This window comes from Podarcis liolepis, assembly GCF_965112155.1.
Source record: "Podarcis liolepis genome assembly, contig: HAP1_SCAFFOLD_48, whole genome shotgun sequence".
Classification (NCBI taxonomy): domain Eukaryota; kingdom Metazoa; phylum Chordata; class Lepidosauria; order Squamata; family Lacertidae; genus Podarcis; species Podarcis liolepis.
The window spans coordinates 2928-21089 of record NW_028148734.1 but is presented as its reverse complement, the minus strand read 5'-3'; the positions used below and the strand labels follow the sequence as shown (position 1 = coordinate 21089).

At 44.6% G+C, this 18162-nt stretch overlaps 1 protein-coding gene across 3 annotated transcripts in view; it reads left to right on the top strand.

Moving 5' to 3' along the window:
* Positions 1-16943, top strand: part of LOC310699082 (LIM domain-binding protein 2-like) — a 116132-nt gene extending 99189 nt beyond the window's left edge. The window contains exon 3 of one of the 3 annotated variants that reach the window (XM_083520695.1): positions 16916-16943. In XM_083520695.1, the coding sequence (XP_083376821.1) occupies positions 16916-16935 (20 nt within the window). In that variant the 3' untranslated portion in view covers positions 16936-16943. Of the gene's footprint in view, positions 1-4225; positions 5772-5886; positions 5899-16915 lie in introns of those variants that run through there. The other 2 variants (XM_083520697.1, XM_083520696.1) reach the window with 2 other exon arrangements.
* The last annotated feature ends 1219 nt before the right edge of the window (positions 16944-18162 follow it).

Sequence of the window (18162 nt, the reverse complement as noted above, 5' to 3'; positions counted from 1 at the left end):
GAGAGAAAAGAAACGAGGATTGTTCCGACTGAATGTGTTGGAAAGTATTTGCTGCACAGCTTTGTAAGTTTTTAATCTGCCTTGTTTCATGAGGATGTGAATCAGTGAAATACTTAAGTCATAGCAACAGAGCGACTCTGCCACTGCTGCCCAGACTTACTGCACAGAAGGGACGGTTCTTCCACCCAGCTCTAGCAACCTTTCCTAGCACTTGGGGGCCAGGCACCCCTCGACCCCTTAATGCGCCTGCCCTAGATGCAGGCAGGCACAAGCCACCACTTGTAGTAGCTATCACAAATCTCTGATATGGGGAAAGGAATGGGAGCTTCACTGGATCCAGCGGCGGAGCAAGCTGATTGGGTGCCTGGGGTGGCACATGTGCCCTGTGCCCAGGGGTGGGGCCAGCCGCCCACGGGGCCAGCCGGGGCAGGACGCTCTGTGGGGCCTCCGAAGTGTCTGCCTGCCTCCTCCCACTCAGCCGCCCTACAGCTGAGGGGGAGGCGGCGGGCAGACCGTTTGGGGCACCCGGGGAGTTACCGTGCGGCGTGGTCCAAGTCCAGTCCGAGGTCGAGGGTGTGGTATGGAGGCTGAAGCAGGGTCCAAGGCAAGGAGTCAGGTGAGGTCAGGAACTCTGGCAGAAGAGCAGAACAGGGTGCAGGCAGGAACAGGCTAGCAACAACGTTGCTCCCGCAACCTGGGACTGGGGCTGGCTGGCTTTTATCTACCCCGAGGCATAGTGTGGCCCCGGTCCACAGGTGACTCGCCTCTCCTGGCCTGGAGGTGAGCACTCCTCCAGCGGGAACTTAGTTCCCTCCCCCTCTCTGCCCTGAGCCTCTGCAGCTCAGGAGAGGCTGGAGGGTTACTGGACCCAGAGGCAACCTCACCTTCCCCTGACAGGGCTGGGAGAGGAGCACCTGCAGGCAATGGGTCCTCCATCACCTCAGGAGCCAGAGCAGACTCAGCTGATGCCTGCACCTGAGGATCCAGCACAGGTGAGGACCCTTCAGGCTCATGCCCCAGCCCTGGCTCAGCTGGTTCTGGAGGTGGGGAATCCTGTGCAGGCTGGGATTCCTCAGGTTCAGCCTCTGAATCAGATTCCCAGGCCATCACACCAGGAGAGACATGTGGCTCAGGCGTGTTGCAGTCGCCTGGCATTTTGTCACCCACCTCAGTGATGACACCCGGGGCAGACCGTCCCCACCACACCCCCTTCTTATGCCCCTGACTGGATCCTAAGCTGGACCTGCTAATAATAATAATAATAATAATAATAATAATAATAATAATAATAAAATAATAAAAATTATTTATATCCCGCCCTCCCCAGCCAAAGCCGAGCTCAGAGCGGCTAACAACAGTAAAATAATACAGCATTCTAAAATCAATTCATTATGAAATCAGTTCAAATCGAATTAATGGCAACCGTTGGGCTAGAGTTCTATGAGGATTACAGAAGGAAAGAGAGGGGTCAGGCTGTGCCTTGGCCAAAGGCCTGGTGGAACAGCTCCATCTTGCAGGCCCTGCGGAAAGATGTCAGGTCCTGCAGGGCCCTAGTCTCTTGGGACAGAGCGTTCCACCAGATTGGAGCCATGGCTGAAAAAGCCCTGGCTCTGGCTGAGGCCAGCCTAACCTCTCTGTGGCCTGGGACCTCCGAGATGTTTTTGTTTGAAGATCATAAGTTCCTCTGTGGGACATACCAAGAGAGGCGGTCCCGTAGGTACAAGGGTCCTAGCCCGTATAGGGCTTTAAAGGTTAAAATCAGCACCTTAAACCTGATCCTGTACTCCACCGGGAGCCAGTGCACTGGGTGAATGTGATCCCGCAGCGAGGACCCTGTGAGTCTCGCTGCAGCATTCTGCACCCGCTGGAGTTTCTGGGTCAGTCTCAAGGGCAGCCCCGCGTAGAGCGAGTTACAATAATCCAGTCTGGAGGTGACCGTCGTGTGGATCAGAGTGGCTAGGTCAGGGTGAGAGAGGTAAGGAGCCAACTGCTTAGCTTGGCGGAGGTGAAAAACAAGTTCTGGGGACTCAATCTGGGCTTATTTTCTGGGCCAACCTGGGAACTGGAGTGGCAAAATGACAAGGTTTTCAGGGGGCCCTCCTGCCCTAGGGAATATGAATGGCAGGGTTTCAGACAGAATATTGGGGACAGAATATTGGGGACAGAATATCCCACCTCCCCATTAAGTCCTGATGCTGCCTTGACAGAATTAGGACTGCATCTTAACTTGTCAGTGGATAAAAACATTTTTATTTTTACAATTTAAATAAGTTTTTTTTTTTAAAAAAGTACATGTTTAAAAAGGAACCATGGAGAAAAATATCATGCTCTTTGGTTAAGCATTATAAACACTACAAGAACTCATGTATTGTATTTAGCATTGTGGAGTTTCTATGGGTACTAGAAACTAAGAGATTCCATTCTCTATATCACCAGCACCTTGGTCTTGTATGTTGTTATGTTATGTTATGTTATGTTATGTTATGTTATGTTATGTTATGTTATGTTATGTTATGTTATGTTATGTTATGTTATGCTATGCTATGCTATGCTATGCTATGTTATGGCCTTCAACTATCAGAGCTCCGCAAAATACATAGTTCTCAAATTGTGATTTATTTATTTTTTAAAATGCCTCTGCAAATGTAAAGCAAAGACATTTATTTTCCATCTTCTCCACAAACACAATTTTGCTCAGGAACTACTAGTCCAGTGCTCCAGTAATCTAATTATTAATTTATATATGACTTAAGGCCAAAATAAGCTTATTTATTCAGTAAATTCCATATAGGACTTCCAAATAGGGGCATGTAGGATTGCAGCCTTAGTTGTCATGTTTGTGATCTCGGTTAGTAAAAAGGTAAAGGTAAAGGGACCCCTGACCATTAGGTCCAGTCGTGACTGACTCTGGGGTTGTGGCGGTCATCTCGCTTTATAAATACAGGGAGAGCGAGATCTGTCCATTTCTAAGCAGACCAGAAAAACATACCTTCTACACAAACACATACACCATTCATGGCCCCTGAAGGACCAGGTGTGCCGCCTAGGAGTCATTTTGGACTCACAGCTGTCCATGGAGGCACAGGTCAATTCTGTGCCCAGGGCAGCTGTCTACCAGCTCCATCTGGTATACTGGCTGAGACCCTACCTGCCCGCAGACTGTCTCGCCAGAGTGGTGCATGCTCTAGTTATCTCCTGCTTGGACTACTGCAATGTACTCTATGTAGAGCTACCTTTGAAGGTGACTTGGAAACTACAACTAATCTAGAATGCAGCAGATAGACTGGTAACTGGAAGTGGGCACCAGTGGCTCCTGGTACATTTCCGAGCACAAATCAAAGTGTTGGTGCTGACCTTGAAAGCCCTAAATGGCCTTGGCCCAGTATACCTGAAGGAGTGTCTCCACCCCTATCATTCAGCCCAGACACTGAGGTCCAGCTCTGAGGGCCTTCTGGTGGTTCCCTCCCTGCAAGAAGTGAGGTTACAGGGTACCAGGCAGAGGGCCTTCTCGGTAGTGGTGCCCGCCCTGTGGAACGCCCTCCCACCAGATATCAAGGAAATAAACAACTATCTGACTTTTAGGAGACATCTAAAGGCAACCCTGTTTAGGGAAGTTTTTAATGTCTAATGTTTTACATTTTTTTAATGTGCTATAAGCCGCCTAGAGTGGCTGGGGAAGCCCAGCCAGATGTGCGGTGTATAAACATCATCATCATTACATCTCTCTCTCTCTCTCTCTCTGTCTCTCTCTCTCTCTCTCTCACACACACACACACACACACACACACACACACACACACACAGCACCAACTTGAGCAAAACAAAACCTTCAGAAAAGCTCCTTCATAGGTGAAGGGAGTGCCTGTCATCTCCTCCCCCCCATTAAAAAAAATTACAAGGACAACCCAACTGATGCCTGCCTTCAAGAAAATCTGAGACTGGGAGACTCAAATCTTGGGCACTGAATGTTGCACTTTGCTCTGCCATATATGGTCATTTAGATAGCTGATTAAAGGTGCAAGCCAAATCCTTTTTTGAGCTGGCATCAAGACCTTGGGCTGACCACTGCGCCAGCTGCTGTCTGGCACAATGGGTTGCCCCTCTCCCCCTCCCACCATTTCTATGCAGGGTTCGGATTGTGCCCAAACCCATCTCACCAATTCTTTTACCGACTTGCCTTCCCATGTGGACCTCCGTAAGTTGTCTCATTCGTATCTCATTGCAGAGGACTGCAAGGAATAAATTATCTTCCAATTTATCACCATCTACATCAGATCCCTTGAAGTTGATTTTTAATGCAAGCCACTGGAAAAGTGACTATTTCAATGACTCAATTTATCCAAAAAAATTATTAGAAACAAAAGCCCCTCAGCAATGGATACCCATATTAGCTTTCGGCAAAGCACTCCCTTCACAACTCCAGATTCTCCATGGTTAAATGGAAATAATAGCGATCCATTTTGGTGGATTGCTGGGATAAATGAGAAATTATCCCATGGCTTAGGCAATGTTTTCCTAAACAATAGATCTTAAATGTTAAATCATTGCCTAAACGCAATTTTACTTCATTTGTTGCACTCTGGTGGTTCAAAGAAATAATTATGTATGCAAAAAAGGACCGACGATAAGGTACGGAGAAGAAATCTGCAGTTATCCCAATAATAAAACATCATTTTTCATGGAAGAAAAACATGTTAAGAGTTTCCTAATCATTGTACAAGAGTAAATGCTAGACTCTGATCCACTGTTGACCAGGTCCTTTGTTTCTCAGAGGCAAAATATTTCCAGAACAGATAAAAGAAGCAAGCTTGATTGACAGTCCTTAGCAGAGTCTCATCAGCTGCTGTGCTGACAGTGTATTGGTGTTCATTTTGCTGATGTGGTGAGGGCTGACAGGTGATTGACAGCCCAAGACTGTGGAGACGGGAAAAGATGAAGCATGCTCAGTAAGAATAATCTGCAGTGTTTGTGCAGCACTGCAGAGAAGGAGAACTGGGAAGGTAGCAATTTCAGAGCCAGTTGGCAGAACAGAACACATTCCCACAAGTGCTGAGAATGAGAGTTTGCAAAGAATTCCCCCCCACCTCCCCCCGCAGTTGTGTTTTGTGATTTATATTTTATTGTCGGAACTATAGGTTATGTAACACTCTCAGCGAAACACAAACAAGATTAATAAATTGCTAACAATGATCTCCATAACAATTGCTCAGACATTTCTGATGCTGCTTCAACACATTGCAAACGTAGCATCATTTTTTGTGATTATTTTGACTGCGCTATTAATCCGTTTTCTGATTTCTGCCACATAAGCTTGAAATTGAAACTAGCCAGCAATTGGAATCAAAATTTGGATGTGATTTCCTTGTAAAGATGAGAATCCCGTTAAACAGATACGTGTCACACAAGACCGCTAAGAATGTAATGTTTCTTAAAGCACAGAAATGCTAGTCTCAATGTTTTTCATGTCACGTTTTCATTGGTACTTAGAAAATTTGTAGAGCGACACCCCCTCAAAAAAATCTACCCACCCCATCCATGGGTAGTTAATTGGAAGGTACATTTTATCGGTTTTCAGGGTGGAATTGAAATTCTTAGGATGATTTCAGAGAGACGTGCTTCCCATAGCAGCACATGGCAGCAGTTTCCACTCTCTTTCTTCACTTTAAGCTGCTTTTAGAAGAAAAGAAAGAAAATCAAGTATTTTTGCCGCTGCCTGTTCTGCCTTTGGCAGCAGCCGGGTGTTTCTCGTCTGCTATTACTGCCCTCAGATTGCCCCTGGGATGACACTATGTGATGTAGGGTTATTCTAGGGGCAGTCTGGCAAAGGGCCACTGGGCAGCCACTGCCATAAATAGCGGTAAAAATACTTTTCTTTTCTTTTCACAGTTTAAAGTGGGGAAAAAGAGACAGAGGAAACAACTGCTATGGTAAGTGCACCTCCCCAAGCCATTCAGCGAATTCCTGCACCCTAAGAATTCCACCAAGATTTCGAATAGTTACATTTTCAGAAACAAATGCTTTGTTTTATAGCGGAGAGCTGTAAAATTCATGATAAGAGGGAGTGTAATATACTTTGCATGGTATACCCAATCATTTAGCAACAAGTCGATCAGGGCATTCAAGTGAAATATATTTTCCAGTCTTATCCCTTGTATTATTATTATTATTATTATTATTATTATTATTATTATTATTTGTGTGTGTGGCAAGACACGGGAGCAGTTTAATGTATTCGGGTCTCAAAGCACATTCTCAATACAGTGGTGCCCCGCAAGACGAACGCCTCGCGAGACGAAAAACTTGCAAAACGAAAGGTTTTTTCGTTTTCGAGTTGCCTCGCAAGACGAATTTCCCTATGGGCTTGCTTCGCAAAATGAAGCTTGCCCGGGGACAGCGGGTCTTCTCTTTTGAAGCAAGGGGCGGCGGGGAGATCGCTTCTCCCGGTGCTCCGAAGCGGGGTGGGGGGGGGGGCGGGAACACCTGCCCCAGCCACCCCCCTAGGAACGCATTAATTGATTTTCAATGCATTCCTATGGGAAACCGTGCATCGCAAGACGAAAAAACCGCAAGACGAAGAGACTTGCGGAACGAATTAATTTCGTCTTGCGAGGCACCACTGTAGTACCAAAACAGCATGCTTGCTCTTTTCTGCTGCCATGAATGTGCAGATTGTGGTCGTGTCCAAGGGAAGGGTATTTTGAAGTTTCCCTACACAAGCCCCATATGTAATGGCTGGGAGAAGCAACTGCACCTTTGCATTGCTCCCATTCGTTTCAAAATTGTGTCTTTCATTAGTTTCTGTTTTCATAGGAATGTGTGAAACCTCCCATTTTATTTCCTTGACTAATGGCTGCATCATCACAAAGATCTACATTGGCTCCCAGTATGTTTCTGAGCAAAATTCAAAGTGTTGGTGCTGACCTTTAAAGCCCTAAACGGCCTCAGCCCAGTATACCTGAAGGAGCATCTCCAGCCCCATCATTCAGCCCAGACACTGAGGTCCAGCGCCAAGGGCCTTCTGGCAGTTCCCTCACGGCAAGAAGCCAAGTTACAGGGAACCAGGCAGAGGGCCTTCTCGGTAGTGGCACCCACCCTGTGGAACGTGCTCCGACCAGATGTCAAAGAGAAAAATAACTACCGGATTTTTAGAAGACATCTGAAGGCAGCCCTGTTTAGGGAAGCTTTTAATGTTTAACAGACCATTGTATTTTAATATTTTGTTGGAAGCCGGCCAGAGTGGCTGGGGAAACCCAGCCAGATGGGCGGGGTATAAATAATAAATTATTATTATTATAAAGTGGCCATGCATTGTTCATGAGGAAGAAGCAGATTTTACACTTCCATTAGGGTGGGATTTTCCTCAGTTCCTCAAATGATTATTAGTGCCCATTCTTCCCATTTCATGGAAAGACACTTATTTTATTCCCCCCCCCCGAAGAAACCCCTGTACATATGCCCCTCCAAACAAACATAAAATAAAAACAGCTGTTTTTATTTTAAGCAAAACAGCTTAATTGTGAGTGGTTTCTTATTTAAGGCACTGACACTTACAGGCTATTGCACCAAAGAATCAACTACTAACTGGGGTACTTTATACAATTATCACCCATGTTTGTTCCCATGGTAGTGCTTAAACTCAAATCTCTTCCACAACTGCAACCAGGCACCTTGCTGCTATTTGAAACTGCCCGCTCACAGACTTCTTCTACATCCAAACCCAATTTTTCTTAATGTATACCTGCTTCTTAATCCTGGGGAATGCAGTTGGTTTCCATCAGCGCAAAGACTTGCACTCCCCTCGCAAGGCATATTCTGGGATTTCCAAAGATCGCATACCAACAGCCATCTTTCTTGCTTTTTGTACCTGCTTCCATTGTTGGACAAAACCACTGCAAGTCTCTGCCACTCATTTTCTGTCCCTGTTACATGACAAAACTGTTATCTGACATTCCTTGCATAATTTTCTAGACAAAAATTGCATTTGCCAGAAGTAATAAATTGCTACTGTTTCCAGGGATAGGCTCGTGCCTATTCCTTTTCATTTCAGCAAAGTCCCAATAATTAAACATCACTCAATAATTACTACATGGCAGAATAATTCCTCCTTTTCTACTTTTTGAGGCTATTTTCTTTGTGTTCCTACTTATCCTCACCCCCTATTTTTTTTGCCATGTTTTGAGATAATTGCTGTGCAGTCTGTGTTATGCGTTGCATGCATAAAGCTGGAGTCTTTGAAAGCCGTAAAAAAGAAAAGCTGAGTTTTCTTGACCCCTTGCTGTTTTAGCAGTTGCCTCTTGTAGTAATCATATCACAAATCCATCTATAGTGTTTATTTGTTTGAAACATACTGCTAGATCCTTCCAACCAACAGAATCTAAGTGTGCCAGGGCATTAGGAAAGAATTACGGGTGATTGCCTAGCTGTTCCAATTCCCACATTGGCTCCTGGTATCGTGTTTTCTAGCTGGCAGCGTACCCCATCATTTGCCCTCGAATGGGCACACAGTGCCTGCCCAACGCCTTCCCCTTAAGGCATACTCTAGGTTATACATGAATTACCGTATTTTTGCACCATAACACTCACTTTTTTCCTCCTAGAAAGTAAGGGGAAATGTCTGTGCGTGTTATGGAGCGAATGCCTGCGGGTGGGAGGGGATCTGCTGCAGTCGTGAGCAGAGGATCCATGGTTCCCCTTCCTTCCCTCCTCCGTGGTTACAAAGCATGGATCCACATGGATCCTCAGGATTTTTGCATTGGGCTACTCCAAACTCACTGTCAGATCACATGTCTGTGGCCACAGCATGAACCACAAAAATCATATATCCACTATTTTGTTTAGACTATTTTTTTTCTTGTTTTCCTCCTCTAAAAACTACGTGCGTGTTATGGTCTGGTGCGTGTTATAGAGCGAAAAATACGGTAGTTAGCCTTAAGTTGCTGTATGCTGTGAGTGCACATATTCAGAGGGATTGGTTGAATGATGGGCAAGACCATGAACTTAATGGATGAAGTAGCTAGGCTGCTACTTTTCCAATCAAATTATGCTAATAGGACTCAGCAAGGACTGATGTCATGGGATGGAGAAGGCTGGAGTTGGGAACAAGCTGCCTGCTTTGTATACCCAAGGCAATAGTCCCCTTGATCCCTTCTGGCTACGGAAGGAATCTTGCTACTTAAGGAGCTAAAACTGGGCATTTCTTGGCTTGAAGAAGCTGGGCTCATAGTCAACAGTTGTGCGTAGGGAGTAAGATTAAAATGGCAAATTAAAAGTCCCCACTTCCCTTAGCGGGGGGCACTGAGCCTAGGGCCTGCCGATCAGAAGGTCGGCAGTTCGAATCCCCACGACGGGGTGAGCTCCCGTTGCTCGGTCCCTGCTCCTGCCAACCTAGCAGTTCGAAAGCACGTCAAAGTGCAAGTAGATAAATAGGTACCGCTCTGGCGGGAAGGTAAATGGCGTTTCTGTGCGCTGCTCTGGTTCGCCAGAAGCGGCTTAGTCATGCTGGCCACATGACCCGGAAGCTGTACGCCGGCTCCCTCGGCCAATAAAGCAAGATGAGCACTGCAACCCCAGAGTCGTCCGTGACTGGACCTAATGGTCAGGGGTCCATTTACCTTTACCTTACTTCCCTCTTACAGGAGCAGCTTGGCCTACACTGGTCATATACATGTGTGTATGTGTGTGTACTCATACACAAATGTTGTACACACACAAATATCCTAAAATATACATTCTTCTTCTTCTTCTTCTTCTTCTTCTTCTTCTTCTTCTTCTTCTTATTATTATTATTATTATTATTAGAATTTATTTATTGCCCTTCACCTGTAGATCTCATGGCAGTTCACAACATAAAAATACAAGATAGAAACACAAAATAAACAACAGCAACAATAACAAAACAAAGCAATATCTTCACCTTCCCACCCTCATACATACATATGGATTGTATATTTATTTTAGTAAAGGAAATAATGTGTGTTCCAGTTTTTTGGAAGCAATATATATTGAAACTATTCATGATAGGAGGGTGGTACATTACCAACTTGTTTCTGTCTCCAACACACCTTTTCCCTCACTCGGTTCACGATAATACCACAACTACACACACCCTTATCTCTGAAATACCACAGTATGTCATTGCAGCGACCAAGTGTCAAGAGTCTAGTACTTGGATCGATTTCAGAGTTTAAATTTCAAGGAGAAAGCTTGGGTTGAATCAAGCCTAATGAGAAAACAAAACAAAAACAAAAAACACCTGACACAGTTTTCTCCACATCGAAAAGATGCTTGTCATTGCATTGAGCAAATATCCTTTGTTGAGCTTTATAGTTCTTTGGGGGAAAACAACTGTTTCGGTTTCCAATAAAGGGGGAATTCAGTTGGCATGGGGCAGGGAACATTTTTCAGCCCGAAGAACATGTTGCCTTGTGAGTAACTTCTGCCGTCTGAATGCCAGGGATGGGCAGGGCACAGACAAATTTGGACAGAGCAACGGGTGTAGCTGTTGACTTTTGTACAAGGGGCTACATTGCAGCCGCATGTTTCAACGCTGTCCACACCTCTGTCCAAGCAAATGAGAGGCATTCAAGAACACTTGCCAGCCTGGCAAATATATTCACGGAGGGTACAGCACGTGGGGCCTCAGTCCACTATCAACATGTCAACTGCGTTCCTCCGATTTTGGCAGAGAATAGAGGCCAAAATTTCCAGGCACAATCCATGCTGGGCAAATTTGGTGTGGCCCACAAAGCGGCAACTGGGGAAAATTTCCTCCCACATCTTGGCTCCTGTGGTGCCTCACAGGAGGGAGAGAAGAGAAGAAGTCTATATAATGCCCCCTTCAAGAGATAATGCCACCCTCCCACTCTTGAGTTAGAGCTGTCAGTGGGTCACTGGTTGACAGGGCTGGAAATAATTTTTCCCCTCTCAACCTGATTGGCCTCGGTTGGGACTGATTTATAATAATTCTTATTACCGTATTTTTTGCACCATAACACTCACTTTTTTCCTCCTAGAAAGTAAGGGGAAATGTCTGCGTGTTATGGAGGGAATGCGTACGGGTGGCATGCCTACGGAATTTGCTCCTCTAAAAACTATGTGTGTGTTATGGTCGGGTGCGTGTTATAGAGCGAAAAATACGGTTTTCAATTTCACATTTCAAAATAAATGTTTTACAAACATATCCAATGACTTCCCTTCTTCCCTTTCCAAGGTTCGTTTTATGTATCATACGTTCCTGCATATTTTACTATAACCATTCAAATCAGTTTTCCACTTTTACATCCATCAAAAATTATTTACCCTGTTGAGTTTATCTTAACGCTGCCAGCATTTCCAGCTGGGGCTTTTTCGCCTCAGTGAAACCTTCTGGCTATCTTCTGTTAGGAGGAATGACGCAGTGCATGTATATGGGCAGAACTGTAGTGCCATGTAGTGAAAGGGGGGTGGGATGGTTCAACATCCAGGGCCTGAGGGGAGGATTAGACATGGCATGACCCATGCTCAGGTTGTGGTCTCTGCCTGGCTGGAATCCTCACCCCGATTGCCCAGTGTGACTTTACCAGCTTGCACCATGACAGCAATGGTTGACTCACGTGGAACAGATTTGGGTATGGTCCAACCCCAGCAGATCCCATTCCCCCAGTAAGGGACAAATGCTTGGTGGTCCTAGTGCCATGCCAATCCTTACCCTTCCTGCTACAGTCAATAAAGATTTGGCCTAAGTTTATCCCAACACCCTGGTGTTCTGTAGCGCCATTTGCTGCTCTGCTGGGTCATAGAATGAGACCTCCAGAGCAACAGGAACTCACCCATGAGAGAAAAATGTAGATGATTTTAAGCTCTTAATTTTCCTCCGAATACAGCCGTACCTTGGAAGTCGAATGGAATCCATTTGACTTCCAAAATGTTGTGAAGCCAAAGTTCAGCTTCTGATTGGCTGCAGGAAGCCCCTGCAGCCAATCAGAAGCCACGGAAGCCCCGTTCCAGATGTTTGGCTTCCAAAAGGAGTTCGCAAACCGGAGCAATCACTTCTGGGTTTGTGGCGTTCCGGAGCCAAAACATCCGAGAACTAAGCTGTTCGAAAACCAAGGTACGACTGTACAGACATAAAATATGTACACAAACATCTTCCGGGAGAGAGGTTGGGTGTGTGTGTGTTCATTTATTGCTGATGTACTTAACCTGTTTTGTTTTATATATTTACACTGAAAATTAATGAAAATAGAGTAGAGTAATGAACAAAAGCAGTAAGGCCAGGCTCCTAGCATTTATACAGTGGTACCTCGGGTTACATACGCTTCAGGTTACATATGCTTCAGGTTACAGACTCCGCTAACCCAGAAACAGTACCTCGGGTTAAGAACTTTGCTTCAGGATGAGAACAGAAATTGTGCTCCGGCGGCGCGGCGGCAGCAGGAGGCCCCATTAGTTAAAGTGGTGTTTCAGGTTAAGAACAGTTTCAGGTTAAGAACCGACCTCCAGAACGAATTAAGTACTTAACCTGAGGTACCACTGTACTGGCTACATGTTGCTCACCCTTCTTCATATGTAAGCCTGAAGAGTGCTTCAGGACAGAGATTCACTAAAAATTTGCAAGTTCAACATCTGGGCATCTGATGGCCACTAGGGTTTCACCCATAGCTTCAGGGTATTAACCTCCTTCTGAAGGTTAAGAAGCAGCATAATCTGGGGGGTAAGGGGGGCAGGTGTTTTGGCATCTGTTAAGTTGTGGGTGAACATATCAGACGACACAGCGATTCTTCAAGCAGCTCTTCTATATTCAGATGCCAGAACTGAAGGGCTCAGTCAGCCTGCTTATATAGAGCTCCAGTACCTTGTTACTGTAACAGCTTTCTAAAACTATCCAATCACTGAACATCACTTTCGATCCTTTATTTGCATACAAACTATCCAATCACTGAACATCACTTTCGATCCTTCATTTGCATAACTATCTGCAGTATCCCCCTGCTGGCCCAGGGTGAGAACTTCAGCACATAACAGCATCCATTTAGCACCTCCTGTTTACCAGGCTCCTCCTTTAGGCACCGGGAACAGACAGGTTCTTCCCTGACATTTCAAACGTCTTCCTCTGCCCCAGTAGCCATCACTCAGATCTTCTGCATCCCTCCAAGTTCCATCAGTCACTTGAGAACAACAGTGTTACAAAGCTACTGTACTGACTTCATGTCCTGTCATGTGGCTGATATCTGCGGGAAAGAAGATGCAGGACTAGATAAACTTCTGTTCTGATCCAGCAGGGCTTTTCTAATACTCCTGGATCTTCAGGCGCACTTGCTTAACACCCAGGCTCCTCACTGCGAGAAGCAAAGTTACAGGGAACCAGGCAGAGGGCCTTCTCAGTGGTGGCACCCGCCTAGTGGAACGCCCTCCCATCAGATGTCAAAGAAATAAACAACTATCTGACGTTTAGAAGACATCTGAAAGCAACCCAGTTTAATGTATTTTTAATCTTTTGTTGGAGGACGCCCAGAGTGGCTGGGGAAACCCAGCCAGATGGGTGGGGTATTATTATTATTATTATTATTATTATTATTATTATTATTATTAGGATCTGAGCTTCAGGACACCTTGAAATTCTCTCCTGACCGGCAAAAATAAAGATCTGCACTACCAATGATAAATTATTATTGTTGTTGTTGCTGTTGTTACAATTAATTTATGAATTGCATTCTAAACCACCACCTCAAGGTGATTTATACATAAGGTTATTCAAAACAACAAAACAACAAATAAATTTAAAACAATCCTGAAAGTGTAACAAGTGGACACTCGCGGTAAAGACTCATATATTCAGTTGGGAAAGCCTGGAAAGACAAAAATGTCTTCACCTGTTTCCAGAAGCTGCAGATAGTGGGTGCCTGTTGTAGCTCATAAATGTTTTTAAGAAAAACGAAACACTAAAGAACTGTTTATTTAATCTCACACATTTAAAGCAAATTATATTTGCACTTGCAACCAGATGCCCCGGGGCTTTATTGCAATGCACCACACATTTTGGTTTCATTTATTTACATCTAAAGCAGTTGACGAACAGATCAATATTTTGGCTAGGCGTGACTTTTTCACATTTCAAATACCTCTTTTTGATTTCTCTTTCAAATACAAAATAAATACATCAGTTTTACAAGTGTGGCTTCTTATGTTCCTTCAAAGTGTCCATACAATTTTTTTTTTTTACCTCATCAAAAGGTAAAACTCCCTAAAGAACGACAGCTATTTGTTGGGCTCATTTATGATTTTTTACTGCACACCCAAGGTGTGTAGCTGCTATACAAATAACACCAAAAATAGGTCCCCAAGACCAGATAAAATGCAAACAGATATTACAAGAATAACGGGAGGATTAGAGTGAAGTTATCAGAGGACAGGAAGCAATGAAATAGTGCTGGGCTGTGGACTTTTTAGAAAGCTGCTTATTAGAAGTGTTTTTATAGCCATTGCAGCAGAGCAAAGTTGTAAAGAGGGAGCTTTCTGAAGAATATCAAAGTGGCGCTGTGGATGTTTAAAGGGAATGCCTCCCATTACAAGTTGCAGTTGGGGACGCTGTTCATTGGCTTTCTTAATTGCTCTTATCATCCATGTGGATTCTTCAAAGACACAGAAGCCCTGGACAGACATTGAAATTGGAAATGCAAGGGAAAAGAGGTTATGCCTGCTAGTGTACCCCACGCATAGGACACTTTGTGTGTACAGCCTCTTGTACAAAGTCTCTGCACATGGAACTTGAACATGTCAGTTTTGCCGGGTACAGCTATTTGCTAACATGGCCTATGCGCTCTGAGCTGTATATTCAGGGGTTAGAAGTACAAATTCATTCCACTCCTCACCCTTCTGCATTTATTTGTACCATGTTTAAACATCTTCACAGTCATGCTGATCCTGATCAGATGAAAACATTCTGAAGTTTCAGATTCCTGACCTTGCAGGCTTCTAGCTCCTCAGGGTAGATGACTAGTTAGGCTGATCTTCTATTTCTAAAGAGAAACCCACCTTTTGATGACCTTTTCGGGGCTTTTGTGGCTGAGACATGATGAACGAGGCTCCCAACTGAAACACAGAGCACCTCGAACGCCAGAAAAACAATTTACAAACAAGTCAAGTACCGTATTTTTCGCTCTATGGGACGCACTTTTCCCCTCCAAAAATTAAGGGGAAATGTGTGTGCGTCCTATGGAGTGAATGCAGGCTCGTTGGCTTCAGCGATAGCAACGCGAAGCCTCCGAAGCGCAGAGGGAGCGCTCCCTCCAAGCTCCGGAGACTTCGCGTTGCTTTCGCTGAAACCTGGAGAGCGAGAGGCGTTGGTGCACACTGACCCCTCTCACTCTCCAGGCTTCAGGGATAGCCCCCTGAAGCCTTTGGAGCGCAGCGAGAGTTCCCGCTGCGTTCTGGAGGCTTCAGGTTCCTTTCGCTGAAGCCAGGAGAGTCTTGCTCTCCTGGCTTCAGCAAAAGGAACCCGAAGCCTGAGGAGCACAGCGGGAACTTGGGCTGCGCTCGGAAGGCTTCAGGGATAGCCGCACACAACCCCTCCGGCAGGGAAAGGCTGCACGTGGCTATGGCTTCTTTAGCCCTGAGCAGCCTCTCCTGGCAGCGAGAGGTTGCACGCGGCTAAAGAGGAAGCCAAAACAGCCAGTGGGAGGGATCCCGCTCCCTGTTTTGGCTTGTGCCATAGCCGCGCACAACCCCTCTGGCAGGCAGAGGTTGTGCACAGCCTGTACGCTGCTCTTTGGGGCTGGGGGGAAATAAGATTTCCCCCCCCCTTGATTTCCCCCTCTAAAAACTAGGTGCGCCCTATGGTCCAGTGTGCCCTATGGAGCGAAAAATACGATAATATTGATAGGATGTGCCATAATTTTGAGATAGGTGTTGATGCACAGACTTGAGTCTCTTAATGGCTCCTCAGATCACCCTGCAAAGCTCACACAAATCCTTTCCGGTTTCACTCCTGGAATGTGTGACAGGTATACAAACCATAGGTTCGGGGAGAGGGGTCATATCTCTATGAAAGACTACAAGCACCGTATGTAGAAAGTTCAATGTTCAGTCCAGAGTATCTCCAGCTTAAAGGATTTCAGATAACTGAACTGAGAAAGTCCCTTCTCAGCTTGAGACCCAAGCGAGCTGTTTTTAATCAGAACAGAAATGACTAATCTTGGTGTAACAAGTGTTTGGCTCAGGAAAAGTTAGCTTCATGTGTTGATAAATGACTTGTCTATTCATCCATCCATATGGAAATTTTGCTCTTCCTTTGTTTTTACCCACCCCAATCCATAGTTACCGGCTCCATTGCCTTGGAAGTGGGTAGGATAGAAAGAAATAGGTGCTTAAATGAAGACCATTTAAAAGAATCACTCAGTTGTCTCATTTGGGTCCTAGATGACACCATCTGTGAAGGAAACCAAGACCAGGAGGGAAGGAAAATTTGCTGGTGAAACAAAACCAGGATTAGCAAAATTCTCAAATGTGTTATGCTGATGGAATCACATTAGACCTTCAATCAGCTGGGCAAGATGAGAATTGATGTGTAAGCAAGTAGACAATGGTGACAAAAAACAAGTACGGTCATACCTCGGGTTGAAGTAGCTTCAGTTGAGTATTTTCGGGTTGCACTCCGTGGCGACCTGGAAGTAACAGAGCACGTTACTTCTGGGTTTTGCCACTTGCACATGCGCAGATGCTCAAAATGACATCACACGCATGTGCGGAAGCGGTGAATCATGACCCACGGACATGCAGACGTGGGTTGCGTTCGCTTCAGGATGCGAACAGGGCTCTGGAACGGATCCTGTTCACATCAGAGGTACCACTGTACTCTTGCACTATAAATCTGTTGCCAAACATGGTGGCAGGGCAGAGTGTCAACAGAGTTTAATGCGCGTCCTTTCCTTTATTACAGCAGAAGGAGAGATGGATTGATTGCATGAAATATATCCTAGTACATGATGTAACTGGTGGTAAAGCAAAGCTATGCAAAAAATAATAATATTACTAGGGATGGACGTTCATGCCATTATTTATCTCCAGTTATAATCACAGTATCCTGAGTTGAAGATTTCACTGACCTTGGTGGTAACAGTTCTAAAGAGAATGACTTGCCTGTGGCTACATCCATTGACTTCTTCAAAGGACTGCCTGCCTTTACGTGTGTTCTGGATCTCAGCTGGCTGTCTCACATATATTTCACCCTTACCTCCTTCTCTATAAAATAAAGGTTATTGTAATTATGTAGCATTTATCATCTTGTATTAAAGTGATGTCCTCCCCTTCACACCATGGCATGCTCCCCAGATTGCGTTTTATAAAGAAAGTGCATTGTGTAGGCATGAAATTGTAAATGAGAATTACTGAGTTTTGGAGAGCATAGCAATTCAAATCATGTCATTTTTTTTCCTTTCATGCAGTTTTGAACAATACATTCTAAGGTTATCCAAGAAAAAGAGTTAGAAGCCTGGGGTGGGGAAAGGTGTCTCTTGAAAGGCTGTTTTCAGTGCACTAATAACAGGACATAATATAACATGTATAGCAAGAAACATTACCTTTTATCACATATTCAGCAAAAGTACATATCTTTCTTTCTTTTGTATTTCCACCTATTTGAGAAATCATTTCTGAGCATTGGTTGTTTTGCATTGCTGCATTTTGGAAATGACACCGTTTGATATGTAAAGCTAGAGAAACAGAACTGAGAATAGGAAAGAAAGAAAGAAAGAAAGAAAGAAAGAAAGAAAGAAAGGGAAAAAAGAAAGAAAGAACCAGCTTCTCCATGAACTAATAATAGCGCAAGATGAGTCAATAATTCTAGGGAAAAAAATATCTTAGATGTTCTGTAGTGTGAAAGAGCAGTATCAACTATAGGGTTGTGTATAAAGGAGAGAGGTTATTGCAGACTAGGAAAAACCCAGGATAGTTTTGTGAGAAGTGCTTCCGTAATGTTCTTTTTGCAAAGTACCAAATGAATGAATTAGAATTGTATACAATACTAGCAAAAAGAAACAATCTGCTTCCACAAATTGCTCTTTGGTGGTACCATCAAGTGCTTCTATTAGTTTTTTGTGCTGGAATTTTTTTAAAGAAGTTTAAATGTCTGTGGTTACTGGTCTTCTTCACACCAATGTGGGAGGCTCAAGGCTTTTCTGTTGACCT